At 38.0% G+C, this 16,654-nt stretch overlaps 1 protein-coding gene across 3 annotated transcripts in view; it reads left to right on the forward strand.

The window, feature by feature from the left end:
• PTPRO (protein tyrosine phosphatase receptor type O) overlaps window positions 1-16,654 on the forward strand; it is a 247,364-nt gene that overhangs the window by 138,322 nt on the left and 92,388 nt on the right. For all 3 annotated transcript variants that reach the window (XM_082742368.1, XM_082742369.1, XM_082742370.1), the window contains 5 exons: window positions 4,890-5,048; window positions 6,843-6,995; window positions 9,825-10,268; window positions 12,333-12,494; window positions 16,327-16,523. In XM_082742368.1, the coding sequence (XP_082598494.1) occupies window positions 4,890-5,048; window positions 6,843-6,995; window positions 9,825-10,268; window positions 12,333-12,494; window positions 16,327-16,523 (1,115 nt within the window). The remainder of the gene's footprint in view (window positions 1-4,889; window positions 5,049-6,842; window positions 6,996-9,824; window positions 10,269-12,332; window positions 12,495-16,326; window positions 16,524-16,654) is intronic.

The following is a 16,654-nucleotide window of genomic DNA, read 5'->3' on the forward strand; positions in this document are numbered from 1 at the left end:
GGGTGGCTCAGTGGGTTAAGCCGCTGCCTTCCTGCCTTCGGCTCAGGTCATGATCTCGGGGTCCTGGGATCGAGTCCCGCATCGGGCTCTCTGCTCGGAAGGGAGCCTGCTTCCTCCTCTCTCTCTCTGTCTCCCTCTCTGCCTACCTGTGATCTCTGTCAAATAAATAAATAAAATCTAAAAAAAAAAAAAAAAAAAAAAAGAACACAGCCCTGATCTTGGGTCTCAATACAGTAAGGATTGGAATGCTCCATACTAGGTAGGGCACAGACTCAAGATTTCTGTTTGGTGTGGAGATTCTTTCTATCTGTGATAGAATTATAGATGGAGGCCTTGGGATGTAGGGAATACACATTCAGTCTTATTATCAAGGAGAAGCTTAGTAACCCTCTGACTCAGGGAATGAATTAGTGATAGCCACTATTTCACCCACAATATTAAGAACTTCAGAATAATGTGAATATTTCCTGGTTCTATACTGGGAGCTGGCGTGAGCTGAACAAAAGCAATGGCTAAATTGTCTCAACAGCAAGAATAAGCAAGAAACAGGGCAATAAGAAGACACAAAGTCAGCCTTGGGCCTGCATTTCAAAGCATACGAATAGACATCAAACATCTATAATATTGCAGATTACATTTTGTATAGCAACTTGGCAACAAATTTATGGTATTTTATGATAGTCAAAGAGCTAAATATAAGAATTCCATCCATTCAAAAGGATCAAAACATAATGAAGCAAAGATTGACAGAAATTAAATAAAAATGCATCAAATAAACATAAAAAATTTTAGAAGTGAAAAATACGATTATTTAGCTTAATATTTAGTTGCTTAGACTAGGCAAAACTTACTTAATTAGTCAAATTTAAATTCAATTAAAAAAACTTCAACTGATGAGATAAATTCTGCACTGATGCATTTAAATAGTAAATTGAAAGGTATTATTTGTGATTGCCTCATAATTTAGCACAGTTCTCAGATATGAAGGTGGGAGAGGCTCTAACTAAAAAGGTTAAGAGTTCAGGAAGAAGACAGTGAAGGGAATAACAGGTACAATATTTCAAGAGTTGATTTTGAAAATTTCCAAGACTTGAATGAAATGAATCTACAGACTTGCAAAGCATTCTAAATACCTAGTGGAGTAATTCAAAAATAAAACTACGTCCAGCTATGTGGTGGTGAAATTTTAGATTATCAAGGACAAATTAAAAGTGTAGAAGGTATCAAAGGAAAAAAAAATCCATAATATGTTAGAAAGGAATAACTGTTAGGCTCACTGAAGTTTTCTGTTCCCCGATAATTGATTCAAGAAGACAATGGAGCAATAGCTTCAAAATACTGAGAGGAAATCTTATAATTTTATATCCAGCTAAACTACATCAAGAATAAAGATATAGAGGCACCTGGGGCATTCAGTTGGTTAAATATCTGCCTTCAACTCAGGTCATGATCCCACGGTCCTGGGATCAAGCCCCACATCCGGCTCCCTGCTCAGTGGAGAGCCTGCTTCTCCCTTTCCCTCTGCTGCTCCCACCAACTCATGCACTCTGTCTCTCAAATAAATAAAATCTTTTTAAAAAAGCAAAGAATAAAGACTAAAGATAAAGAACTTTTCCAGAATAAAAAGCCTAGGAGAATTTAACATCTAGACTTAAACTTAAATAACTAAGTGATATGAACAAGGAAGGTCAATCCAGAAGGAAGGCATAGGACACATACACAAAAATGACAGTGAGAATGAAATAGATGACAAAAATTGCATTACAAATTAGCAGGAGAATATGGAAAAAGAACCCATGAAACAGGCAAAAGAACCAAACAATTTTACGAAAACGAAAGCTGAATAACCAATAAACCTAAGAAAAGATAACCTCCTTTGTGAATAAGAAATTAAAACAGAGACAAAATTTCCTATGTCTCAGAGTGGCAAAAACTAAAAAGGTTGATATGAGCAAGCTTTGAAAAAAGAATATGGAAAAAGATGACCTATCATACACTGCTGATGGAAATGTAAATTGACATAGGGTTAGAACACACTTTCACAATATCTCACAATGGAAGATGTGCATACCCTACGATCCAAGATCTGGATAGTCCAGAAACATGTCTCAAGACATTTATTGCAACATTATTTACAAAAAAATGAGTGATTGAAAACAATCTAACAAAATAACAGCTAACTGTATAGTTTAATTCTAAAGTGAACACTGAAACAGAGTTTCTAGAGATACTTCCATCAAGATGGACAAATCTCAAAAGCAGTGGAGTTGATAAAAGTAAGCTGCTGAATGATTCGTATAATATACCATTCATGTAATATATAAATGCAAAATAACATTTCATATGGATATGGGACACATAAATACAAAAGAAAAAACACATCAGAAGATAACCACCAAATTCAGACTACTAATTTACCTTAGCCATCATGGGAGGCAAATCGGATCCGAGTGAATTATATGAGGGAGTTTCAAATGTATTTTGTAATACTTAATTCCTTGGAAAATAAAAAGACCCGAGGACGAAAAAGGAATAAACAAACAAACGTAATAAATGACACATTTTCTAACAACTCTGTTTCTCTGTCCAGTCCTGCCTGGTGCCTAAGACAAGAAATGGAAGAGTAAAGGGTAGCTGGCAGAGAAAGGAAAATTAGATCAAATTGAATTAGATCAAGATTTAACCTTGTCATCACTGAAAAACACTTGAGTAATAACAGCTCTGGTTTATAGCACTTCACATAATTTCTAAAAAGAAAAATAATGAGGGAAGTCACTGGAGAGACAGTAAAATATTTTTAGTAGTGCATTTGAGTTCTACTGAAAATAGTAATTTTTGAATTGAATATGCCTCAGTAATGCCCAGGCTTGGACTTTAGAATTTGCTGCTGACCTGGGTTACTTATGTTGAAGCCAAGAGAACTGTAGGTCGTAAACAGGCAAGTAGGCATTTCAAAAAAATTCTGTTTAAAGCGAAGTAGCTTGCAACAGAAAAAAAAAAATCATAAAATAAAATAGCTATGCTGTAATCCTCATCTCTTGAATTTCAAAATTAGACTATGTCTTTGATGTGCAGATGCCATGCCTCAGGGCATGAAAGAATGGATGGACCTCTCACTTCTCTTTTCAGTAGGACAGAACCCTGGTGAGGCTAAGATACTGGACAGCAGGAGTAGAATAGCCCCTGCTCTGTGCCTGCCTTTTTTTGTTAGCTTTCATCTTGGTTCCCTTAGATACAGAGGCAGCAGGTGGATTTGGTAGACTCTGTGGGTTAGTAATTAGACTGGGTTGAAAGAAAGATCTTCAAATAGTTCAAAATTTGGGGTGGGGGTGGGGAGGTTAATCAAAGAGAAATACAAGAGTCTTCCCTGATTGGTGGTGGGTGGGTTGGTTGGGTGGTTGGTTTACATGACACAAGTGAGGTCACTCTGTAGATTTTATCTTTAAGCAAGAAGACCAAGGACAAATCAAAGATAAACTAGAAACATTTTAACCAGAGAATACAGCATGTAGTCTACTTGCACATGATCATATGCTGTAATCTGAAGGTCTTTCCTGTTTTGTTTTGTTTTGTTTTCTAGATGTTAGCTTGGTTTTTAAGAAAATTCCAGGAAAAAAATCAAAGCTTTAACATGTTGCTTCAGTCCTTCCTGGATCTCTTCAATCAAAAGCAAAGCTAAAATAGATTATGATCCTGGAGGGCAAAATGAAAAATATTTACCTACAGATTAAGACAAAGTAGTTCCTTGATACTTGTGGAATAAATTAAATCAGAATTTGGTGTCCTTGGGTATTGAAACTTGAAATTTTAAAAGTCTAAAATTTAAAGCAAAGATAATGCTTTCATTTGGCTGTAAATGATGTCTGAGAATCCTCTAATGATAAGACTTTGAATCAAAATTGTTTTTGTCTGTAATACAATAGTTGACTCCAAACCAAATATTTAAATGATTTACTCAAATCAAATGACTGCATATAAAACTTATCCTCCAGAAAGGTGAGGGAGCTCAATCATTTTTACAAGAATTTTGCTGAAGAATGGGATACAGAGGAGATGCAGATGTGAATCAAGTTGCGGTTTTAAAAAATGATCCCAGGCGCGTGGGATCAAGTCCCGCATCAGGCTCCCTGCACAGTAGGGAGCCTGTTTCTCCCTCTCCCTCTCTCTCTGTCTCTGTCTCTCTGATGAACAAATAATTAAATCTTTTTTTAAAAAAAAAATGAGTATTTAAAAAGTTTTGTAATGAGCTAACAGCTCAAGCAAAATAGAAATAAACTTTTTATTAACTTCTGCAGGAAGAGTGGTTTGATAAACTCTAATTTATCTCAACACAGTGTGGCTTGCAATCTTATAGTTAATAGAGAAAAATAAATGTTAAGTTTATATAAAGAAACAAATGATCACATAAACATTTATCCTTGGTCAGAGCCAAAATGTATTTTCTGTTACTGGTCTGTTATTAACATCAAGTTTTCTTGGCTTGGAAAAAAGAAAAATAAACTAGGAATTTGGAGATATAGACTCTGCCACATACTTGTCAAGTTACCTTTGACAAATAATTTAAAGTCTCTGAGACATCATCATTATTTTTATCTTTGAATAGTAATATTCATATCTTCTCGTCCCAGATCTCAGGGTTATTGCAAAAAGCATATGGAAAAAATGAATATGAAATTTCTTTGAAAGGTGCAGCACCACATAAATATACTTTGTTAATTACTTCTCTGGAGATCAGTCAACTCATGAGTGTGGGGGTGTTTAGTGCTTATGGATAATAAAAGTGTGGAAAGTGTTCTGATAGATATAATTTTTGGTACTTCGAAGTATTGATAATGGCCTTTCTCCCTTTTTCTCCACTTCCCCTTTGTCCATTTACTTCCATTCTGCAGAACCCCTACCTGTAACCAGTGTTTCAATATATGACTATAAACCTTCTCCTGAAACAGGAGTCCTGTTTGAAATTCATTATCCAGAAAAATACAATGTTTTCACAAGAGTAAACATCAGCTACTGGGAAGGGAAAGACTTCCGAACAATGCTATACAAAGGTAAGAAGCAAAAGGAAGGGTGATAAATATCACCTTTAAAACACCCTTTTTTACGTGATGTTTGCCGAATGGTCTTCTGTCTTGCTCTAAAGAGGTCTTATGATTCGCTATCTGACCATGGAAGAGCCATTAAAAATAGTTATTAATTTATGAAAATCTTTTCATGAGGAATCTTAGAACATCTGGTTTTCTAGTCACAGGCAATGCATAAGCATAGGAAATACTCAAATTATTATCACTTGTATGTTCGTCTTCCAAAGGCAGCATGTCTGATACAAGAAATAAATTCAAACATAAACTTAGAAACACCTCACCTAATGATTTCCTTCTGGGTGTGTTAGAAGGGCATTTCTAGAACAAAGAAGCTAGAAAGGCACCTTCTACCTAGTTTTGCTTGGAGGGATCCAAGATTGTTCTCAAATGCAAATGATAATGCTTTTTTGTTCCTTTGGATATGTTTATCTGTATGGCCAGTTAAATGATTGCATTAATATACAAAAATTGGTTTCATTGTTTATACTGGCCTAATGGGGACCCTGTAGGAAGATGAGAAAAAAAGATCTTACGGGAATTTATCATTTCAAAAGAATCTGGTCACCTTCTCAGGGTAGACTGTTGGGGAAAAGGAAAGAGGAATGAGGGAGGGCATTCAGCTCCCTTGGGAGTGAATTGGGGAAGGAAAGAAACTTGGATATTCTCAGGATACAAAACTATAACATTTCTCTGTGAGGGCTTAGATGATGGTTATCAAAGTTCACTGGTTGTAACTGGAAATAGGTACTGGTGAGATGAAAAAGGGATACTGAGGCACACAGGTCATGGTATCCAGGTAAGTGTCATTTTGACTTGCTGCTTTCATAAACTCATTTCTTCCATGGATTTCATTTTTATGAGACATGGTTTAAAACAATGCAGCAAATTTATATTTTTTGAAGCTTTAAAGCATCAAATAAATATAAACAGAGACTCCACAAATTACGCATTTTTAAATTTTCAATGAAAACTGATTTTCTGCAAATTAATAAGTGGGGCCTTATTTGCTTATGGATCACATGCAAATACAAGTTCATGAATGATTGAAAAGCATCTGGAATTTTTGTGGAACTAAAAGCCAGGAGTTTTAAAATAAATCAATAAATATGCTCTCCTTTTTCAGTTAATTAATTTTTAATTTATTTTCAGCTTTCAGTTCTATAAGTGTTATGTTTGGTTTCTTTTCCACATTTCCTTCTAATTTGGACTGGAATCTTAATTTTTAAATTTTCTTTAATGTTTTTCAAATAAAATCCTAATCTTCCTTCCTTTTTCCTTCCTTTCTTCATTCCTTCCTTCCTTCTTAAATCAGGTACTGCCAACTAGCAGATAAACTTACTTCAAAAGCAGTCCAGTTTTTATAAGTAAGCCTAGTGAAACCATGTCTTATGAAATCACTTTTTCCTAAGCCATAAGGTGGCAAAATATCTTTGATTTTTATCATAAAATAAATGGCTAGCATAAACCTAATCTCTGCAATTTCTGCACGTTATCTTCTCCATTTAATACACAAAATGTTCCTATAATAAAGATTTAATTCCATTGTATCCAATTCCTGCTAAAAAAACTTTCCAGGATTTTGGATATAAAGATCCAAATTTTCATCTTTAATCTTGATTAGGCCAATTTTGTATTACCGAGGGTGCCAGAAGTTGCAGGAAATAATACCTTACAATTATTTAATCATAATTGTTTAGGACTTTCTAGAAGTACGTGGCATTTAGGAGATCAAAATTTTAACGTAATTGTTTTTATTCTCAGATTTCTTTAAGGGAAAAACAGTATTTAATCACTGGCTGCCAGGAATATGTTATAGTAACATCACTTTTCAACTGGTATCTGAGGCAACTTTTAATAAAAGTACTCTTGTGGAATACAGTGGTGTCAGTCATGAGCCCAAACAGCATAGAACTGGTAAGTTTTCTGAAAAATCTAATTCAGTTTAAAAACAATTAAACTGTATGTTTATTGCATGTATACATTCTATCTTTGTGAAAATAATTCTGTGCTAGAGCTAAGAAATAAAATAAATATATATTTGTAATATTCTAAAACAAATTCTCTATCAATGGCAAAGGAACGGAGTAAAATTTTCAGAAGAAAAATCTAAAATATGTCAAGTAGGGGTGCCTGAATGGCTCAGTGGGTTAAAGCCTCTGCCTTCGGCTCGGGTCATGATCCCAGGGTCCTGGGATGGAGTCCCACATCGGGCTCTCTGCTCAGCAGGGAGCCTGCTTCCTCCTCTCTCTCTTCCTGCTTCTCTGCCTACTTGTGATCTCCCTCTGTCAAATAAATAAAAAAATAAAACCTTTAAAAAATAAAATAAAATAAAATACATCAATGTTATGATAGATTTATAATCTTTGAATGGAAAAAAACTACATGATACTACCAAAAGTTATAATTAAGTAACTTAACTTGACCAAGTAGACATTGGTTATTCTATAACCTGCCAAAATTCTCATATGACAATAAAAATGACAGGAGATGTTCTAGGACAGAATATCAGATTATTAAAAGAAAATATTGGAATTCAGATGTGTCTAAACTTGCCGTGTTTAATCTTAGTAGCATCATTAATAGGAAGCACTGTTATAGGATGGATGGATGGAAGGATGGATGGGTAGATAAATGGAAGAATGGATGGAAATAATTATATACCTACTAAGTGCCCGTCACCAATACAATGTAATTGACATTGTCCATGCCTAATGTGCCCAAATTACTCTTTAGGAATGTTGGAGATGCCCTTCATATGAACATTGGGAATGGATTGTAATAGATCACCCCTGAGACCCTGCCAGTCTGAATTCTAAGATGTCATGATTTCCATTAAATAAGACAAGACAAAGAAACTATTTCAGCTAAATAATTTAGTCACATAATGACAACATCTAAGACTCTATTTGTATTTTTCATCATTCAAGAAAAAGGGGGGAATGAAAGACCCCCCCCCTCGTCGTTAAGTAATTAACTGCTCTTTTGTTGTGTAAAAGTACCCCTCCTCCCCTTGCAATGAAAAGACCCTTCCCCCAGGGTTGAACTCAATGTAACTGCTCTTTTGCCTTTCTGTAACCGCTTGGCTTTTAGGGCATGACACTTGACTCCTGTTTGAACAAGATAACCCTCTCCTAATAGCCGGGGCATGGTCACGTAGGCAAGGGGGCTGCATAGTCACATAGACAGGATGTCTTTCTGCTGAAGTAATAAGATTAAAACTTCCCCTCTTTGTTTCCCCTTCCCGCCTTTCTCTTCGCGCGAGGGGGTCTTCCAGGGCCAATCCACTAACACCAAGTATGCCTTTTTTCAAATGTTCAAATTGTCAGCCAATCGGCCCCTTCCCATCCGGGACTTGTTTGTACCTGTCTATAAAAATCCTGCACCACCCCAGCCTGGTGTGCTCAGCTAGCAGGAGCTGCTGACCACCCGCAGGCACGCGCTGACCACCCGCAGGCGCCTGCGTAACAATAAAGAACCTCTTGCTGTTTGCATCCAGTGGCAGTGTTGGATTCTTGGGTAAGGGGATCCGCGGGTCTTTCAATTCAAGTAAGGAAACATTATCAATTGAGTGACTTCTACCAGGGAGTTGTTCTAAGTATGAGAGATATGAAGACAGAGTCTGGTGGAATAGGTTCCCTGTCCTCAAAAATAGTAGGGGCATAACACAAATGACAATCACACAAGGCAGAACTGATATGTGTCCTAAGAGATACAAAGTTATGTAACTGCACAAAGGAGGGAAAGATTAATTTTTTTTTTGGAGTTCGCAGAAGAGATGATATTTCAGCTGCTATTTGAAGGATAGATAGAAACAGTTGCAGGTAGAGACCAAACAGTGTGCCTTCATAATTTTCTACCCATAGAAAGGTATGCTTCCCTAATTCATACATGGATTTTGTGCTCAAATGTTTCATTCTGGAGAGGTGAGGAGTAAAGCCGTATTTCTAACATGTGTGTTAATATTTCTAAAGGCACATATGCGTCTCTGCCTACTTGTGATCTCTCTCTCTCTCTCTCTGTGTCAAGTAAATAAATAAATCTTAAAAAAAAAAAAAGAAAGAAAGAAAAGAAAACTGAAAACTTGGGGAGCCTGTGTGGCTCAGTGGGTTAAGTCTCTGCATTTGGCTCAGGTCATGATCTCAGGGTCCTGGGATCAAGCCCCACATCGGGCTCTCTGCTCAGCAGGGAGCCTGCTTCCTCTCTCTCTCTGCTGGTCTCTGCCTACTTGTGATCTCTTTCTCTCTCTCTTTCTCTGTCAAATAGATAAATAAATTTTAAAAAATAAAAAAATAAAGGCACATATGTAACTCTCTTAAGTGCAATTGTCACAGGCAGTATTTTTATCTTGATAGCTAGAGTACACTGTAGTTGCTTTGTTGTAAAAAAGATCCAGTGGCAGAGACTCAGGTTTTTTAAAAAGGAGATTTTGATAAGCTAAAGAATATTTGTGAAACTCTACTTTGGACATGGTTAGATTACCACTTGGACAAGCATCGTATCACTAGTTAATGTATTTGAAGTATGAGTGGTAATATACCCATGTGTACACACTGTATACAAAATCTTAGACAAATGTGGGACTTGACACCACAATAGTTCTTGATGTAGATTATCTTTATATAGTACAAGTAAAACTAACCTTTATTTTGTACATCCACTTGTGTATTTGACTCACTAAAACATGAAGTATTCACTACAATAGAATTAAAAATTACTGGAAAATAAAAATTCTCTCTCTTACAGCACCTTATCCACCTCGAAATATCTCGGTTCGTATTGTCAATTTGAACAAAAACAATTGGGAAGAACAGAGTGGCAGTTTCCCAGAGGAATCGTTCATTAGATCACACGAGATGGTGGGAAAAGACAAACTCTTCCATTTCGCGGATGAAGCCTCTGAAAGTCCCTCTGGCAACATTTCTTCCGGTTGGCCCGATTTCAACAGCAGCGAGGAGGAGACTACATCCCAGCCCTATTGGTGGAGCAGCGCCCCCGCCACCCCCGAGAGTGAAGATGACTTTGTCAGTGTCCTTCCCATGGAATATGAAAATAACAGTGTGCTCAGTGAGACTGAGAAATCGACAGCAGGCTCGCTCTCATTTTTTCCTGTACAAATGATCCTGAATTGGTTACCACCCAAACCACCCACTGCCTTCGATGGGTTCCATATCCACATAGAAAGAGAAGGTAAAGTCATCAAATCAGCAAAAATAAGAACTGATATGCAAAGGAAAGGGCATTGACATATGTTAAAACTAAAATATTTAGGAAGAAAGACTGATGGGAGACAGTTACTATTTAGAGAAAAAATGGTCAAGAAAGGGAAGAATTTGAGTAGCAATGCTCCCTAACACTAGAAAACACAATTAAATAGGTAGGATCAGAATCCAAAGTTTAGGTAGTTTCTAAGTTTCACATATTCACAACTCGCTTACCTTTCACTGCCCAACATGTCATGTACCCCAGGCCACTGAGGAAAACCTTCTGTTTGGAAAGAGTTTGAATTGCACTTCTAACTATGCCAAATTACAAAATATCCTGGAGAAATTTTCCACTTCCTAGTATACTGTTTGTGAAACATGTAGCAAAACAATCTTTCTAACCAGAAGGCTACCTTCCCAAGGGGGCCAGCCCCAGGTCTGGCTCATCTAGCGACTCTCATTTGCCTCAGGGTGGGCCCCTGGGAGACCAGCACCACTCTACATTTTCCTGAAGAGGAGCTGGTCGTAAAATAGAAAATGCACAGCAACTAGTATTTTCACCGTAGCTGCCGTATCCTGGACCATGGTCATTGATCTAACGTCCCAGAGTTGTTCTTCGTATTTTAGTCCACTAACTCATGGAAAACAGGGCTCTGGCCTGCAGCCCGTGTGGGTCATGAATCACATCTAAATGGTCATTTGGCAGGTTATTATAGCTATTTGCTATTTGTTTTGTTTTTTTCAATAACATACTTCATTTTATACTTTCTGGTCTAGTAGTTTGAGTGGCAAATGTCAAGTTGTCAAAATGTGAAGTTCATATGATAGCATTATTTTCAGGGCAGGACACTAGTATCAGGTAACATCAGAGAGTGCCTCTTGTTTGCCCTTATTTTATTTTATAGAATAAGACACCAAGGGGTGCCTGAGTGGCTCAGTGGGTTAAAGCCTCTTCCTTTGGCTCAGGTCATGATCCCAGGATCCTGGGATCGAGCTCGCATCGGGCTCTTTGCTCGGCGAGGAGCCTGCTTCCTCCTCTCTCTCTCTGCCTGCCTCTCTGCCTACTTGTGATTTCTGTCTGTCAAATAAATACATAAAATCTTTTTTTAAAAAAAAGTATTTAAAAAATAAGACAGCAAAATTTGTGGATTCCTCTACCCTGGTATAGAACAATTGACCATATCAAAATATTGTGTAAAATTGAAATCTTTTGACATTTCTAATTATTTGAGTCAAAAGTCTTCACATTTATCTGGCATTACTTGTGTAAAAGATATCTGTCTTCATCTGCCCTTAATCTGTCTTTTATTTTTTCTGTCCCACAGTATATTCTGTGGAAAATAAGGTCTTGTAACTCACAATTTTTTTTAACGAGTATTTCCATGAACGTACAGTCATGCTTTTATCTGACTGCAGTGTGTTCTTTTGAAGGCTATTGTAGTCACCAACTGATGAGAACAACTTCAAATGAAGTAATAAACAGCAGGATTGGACTTTGAAGCAATGCAAAATCATGTTTACTTTTAGAAAGTAAAATCTGGAAGAAGACAGATGAAGGACGAGGGTTACAAGAGTTGGAAAATCTACCCAGAAAAATTATTTCCAACCAGAAATAATTCAATTTATTTTAAAGCATCTCTGGGTATTTAATACTACCACAAAGAACCAATAAGATACTTACTACTGGTTATTTTTTTTATATATCCAGATGAGAAAGTCAACTATTGCAATCTTCTCCTGACATTCTACTTCTATTCTGTGCATGTGGTGTTGTTAGGTAATAGTACCTAAGAATATGCAGTATATACTCATCCCTAAGCTTTTTGATTCAGATATCATATTTTAGTTTGGTTATTTAAAAGTATTATGAAAAGCAATTTGAATATTTGGCCATGTTTCTTTTCTAGTGCCTTTGATGAAGATGTATAACTGAACTTGACAAAGGAAAGGAAACAGTATAAAAATATGAATTTTTTGTTTTGACTTGTCTACATTCAAGGCCCTTCCAGTTTTCAATTCATATATATTCTCTTTTTTATATATGATACAGAAAACTTTACTGAATATTTGACAGTGGATGAAGAAGCACATGAATTTGTCGCAGAACTGAAGGAGCCTGGGAAATATAAGTTATCTGTGACGACCTTTAGCTCCTCAGGATCTTGTGAAACTCGAAAAAGCCAGTCAGCAAAATCACTCAGTTTTTATATCAGTAAGTACCAAAGAGATTATTTTGCACTTATGGGGGAGCTAGGACAAGAGATCTGGGGAGATTAATGATGTTCATGCATCAATTATTCATCAAACCTTAGAGACCCTGAGAAATCCTCAAGGTCAGAAGAGGCCCGGATCCATGAGATTTTGACCGCAGAAGAAATATATGCATGTTTCATAGTAACAAACCTACCCAGAGATTTAACTTACGGATTTTTTTATTATGGTGATAATTGAACATTTATTAAGCTGACCTCCCACACTAGCTGTAACAAACCCTCCAAGGACACAGACACCCTGTTTAGGACCTGTGACTTTCATTTGAGGCCGTATAGAAAATTGAATAGAAAAGTCTCAGTAGAATATTGAGCTGAGAGAGCTCAAAAGAAAACCAGAGATGTAAGTGTTGTGGGACCTAGGTGGTCACCATAAATTTGGCTCAAGAAGACAAAGCTAGAGCATTCTAAAAGCCCCATTTCAAGTCTTCGGGTGGCTTCCCCTGATTCCATGAGGGGCAATAATGAAGCCAATAACTAGCCTCCAGAAGCTGCACCAATTGTGCAAGTCTGTAATGTTCTTAGCTAACCGGAATATGCTCACCAGAGGTTTCAAGGCCAAAAATCAGTTACCTCGTTTATCAGCAGTTAAATGTGCCTCCTATCCACCGAAAGAAAAAAACAGAAGGCAGTGGATAAAAATGACTCTTCAAAAAAGATGACCACCACATACTTTGTCAACTTCTCCAAAGGCAAATACCACCTTTCAGCGTATAATCTTCCAAAGGGTGGATGGGAGAGTGAGGAGGAGAGGGGAAGAGATCCATCAATTTAACAGCTGGAAAATGCTGGAAAGGTCCCATGTAGCATTTCTATTTAAGCAACCAAAAATGTTGGGATGCATGGGTGGCTCCGTGGGTTAAGCCTCTGCTTTCAGCGCAGGTCATGATCTCAGGGTCCTGGGATTGAGCCCCGCATTGGGCTCTCTGCTCGGCAGGGAGCCTGCTTCCTCCTCTCTCTCTGCCTGCCTCTCTGCCTACTTGTGATCTCTGTCTGTCAAATACATAAATAAAATCTTTAAAAAAAAATGTTGCCATTGGTAAGAGGCCTAAAGACCCATGAGGTAAACAGAAAGAATAGTCATGATTTTGCCTGTATGGCATTCAGTTAGTCACTCAAGAATGAGAATGAACTTTACTATTTAGTTCTTCCTGTGAAGAAGATGAAACTAACTAAAATGTCTCATTCACCAGAAGGTTTTCATGTCCCTCAGTAGAGATGCACCACAAGTGTCAAGGCTTCAGCTATTCTGAATATGCTAGTCCTTTCCTTCCCTGAATTTCTATTGTGTTTCATAGTGCACAACACAGAATACAGAGCTTATTTGTGTATAATATTTTTCTAGATTTGTTTTACTCGTGTACATCTTATTTCTCATACCAAATTACAAAATCCTACTCTGGGGCTATACCACTAATTTATTAATTCTGTTGTACCTTCAACAAATGAACAACTTTCATGTGTCAGACACTCTGCTCTAGAGTATCCAAATTGAGACTGTGTCAGAATTGCTCAAAAATATGATTATTCCAAAGAGATGTATCTTAATATTCATCTAGAAGAATATAGGACACTAAAAATTCTGGTTTTTTTTTCTCTTGCATTAAAAGAATAATATTTTTAGTGTTTAGGCTATTCTGATCTGCAGTAATGAGTTATTTAGGGGTATTGCATATATGTCTTTAGTTTAAAACTGGAAACTATAGATACAAATAACATCCTGGAACTCAGTAAGCCGCCTCAACATAGTACAGGCTCATACCAGCCGAACGATATTCATGGCCCATTTTCCTGACCAAATTGTTCTGGTGTTAATCTATGACATTAATATTAATTAAATTCCATTAAGATTTACATTTCTCTTGTTGCATTATGATTTGTATTTCTGTGGTTTTGAAGGCTTTCCTCAGAGATGAGAAGAATGGTACAGATTTACATTTGTCCCCCAACAGCTTTACATTTCAGTGATTCCATGTTTCAGGTGGAAAAAAACCCCAAGGCACAGAAAGCTTGGTAACTTTCCCAAGTGTTCAAATGAGGACTAGAACTCAGGAATACTTGATAGCAAAGTCCATTTCCACGTAGCCTGCAGTGACCCATGACCTTGGCTTGATTATCAGGGTTAGTCCTAACGTAAAATCACTGAACAAGTGATTTTGTTTTGCTTTTGCTTCCTCCCACTTTGGCTCTCTGTGCCCCAGCTACCCCAATAATCTTCCTAACGGCAATGAACTTCACAATTACAGAGTTCTCTAACACCTATGATCTCATTTGATCTCAGCGACTGATGGCATCATGATTAATTGTCACAAAGCACTGATCCAGGAGACCAGAGGTCTAGGTTGACCCCCAGACACTTACTAGCTGTGTGAGAGTCATACACATCACTGGACCTCAGTTTTCTCATCACTTAAGTGAGGTATTGGATCATTCAATTTTTCAATTCTCACATTTCAGTGGTTTAATTCATTTAGCCCGTGCATTGATAGAGATTCAGAGAAGTTATAGATTTGTCCAAGGTCAAAGTCAAAGCTGAGTTTTGGTCAACTCTCCCATCTCCAAACCAGTGCTTTTGACAGTTCCTAGTGCCCCCAGAGGTTTCATGCAGGGGTTAAGAGCATGGATTCTCTAACCAGCCTTCCTGTGGGTGAATCTACTTACCCTCTCTCTGCCTCAGCACCCTCATCTGAAAGTGAAATTAATACTTGTACTTATCAGGGGCGCCTGGGTGGCTCAGTGCCTTCAGCTCAGGTCATGATCCCAGGGTCCTGGAATTGAGCCCCACATCAGGCTTTCTGCTCAGCAGGGAGCCTGTTTCCTTCTCTCTCTCTCTCTCTCTCTCTCTCTCTCTCTCTCTTAGCCTGCCTCTCTGCCTACTTATGATCTCTGTCTGTCAAATAAATTAAAAAAAAAAAAACTTGTACTTCTCTCATAGGTCTGTTATGAAAATTAAAGGGTTAACATATTAAGCACATACAAACCTAAAGCAGAGCCTAGAACATGCTAAGCGTTCTGTCTCTTTGCCATCATTGTCATTTTTTTATGGTCATTCTCTCCCTGACCCCATTGGCTGTGAGCCCAGGACGGCTCTTCCAGGGAGAGCCACTTTCTCCTTTCCCTCTCCTGGATCCCAGCCGAGGAATACAGCTCCCTATTAAGACACTGAGACCTGCATCCTAAGCAAATAAAGGAAAGTTGCACATGTGCACTTCAACAAGGAACTTCCATAAAAAATAACCGCCTCAACACTTCTTGAGTCCTTACCATGGGTCAGGCACGGTGCTAATAACCACTTGAGAAACTTAAGAGAACAAAGCTAATGGTGGGCACTTCTGACGAGATACTTTATCTTGAGGAACCCACTGCATCCCTCAAATGATCACCCAGCTCTCAGGCAGCTTCTGTAACTGAGCCTGCCTGTTGCCTATTTCTTCTCTCAATATAGTTGCACACCGTCTCTTTGATCCCACTGCTACCAAATTTGAAATCTTTTCACATGATGGCAGTTGAGGGTAATTTGAATCTCAAAGTCATTATTTCTAGTGACCGAAGATCCTAACAGCAGAGGAATTCTAAACACTGATGAAATGCCCCCACTACCACACCTACTCTGCGTTGAAAGAGAAGTCGATTCTCTCTGGTGAAGAATTTACTGGAAGAACCTCAGAGGCAGGGGACAGAGAGCCGTGCCTTTCCAGCCACCAGTCTTACCATGACTCTGTGTGTAAGGGTGAAAGGAAAAAACAAGTTTGTGCTCTTATTTGAAATGTTCAGGCCCTTCAGGAGAGTGGATCGAAGAACTGACTGAGAAGCCCCAGCACGTGAGTGTCCACATCCTAAGCTCAACGACTGCGCTGATGTCCTGGACGTCTTCCCAGGAGAACTACAACGGCACCATCGTGTCCGTGGTGTCGCTCACCTGCCATAAACAGAAGGAGAGCCAGAGGCTAGAAAAGCAGTACTGTACTCAGGTAAAGGAACTGGGGGAGATGCTGAACGGTTTGCTCACTCACATCCTGCAGCCCAGACAGCAGGCAGAGCCAGGAGGCCATTGCAAGCAGATTGGGGGAGGTGTGTCCTCCTGGGGGAGGAGGGTGTTTTG

Source organism: Mustela nivalis (assembly GCF_964662115.1).
Source record: "Mustela nivalis genome assembly, chromosome: 7".
Taxonomy (NCBI): Eukaryota; Metazoa; Chordata; class Mammalia; order Carnivora; family Mustelidae; genus Mustela; species Mustela nivalis.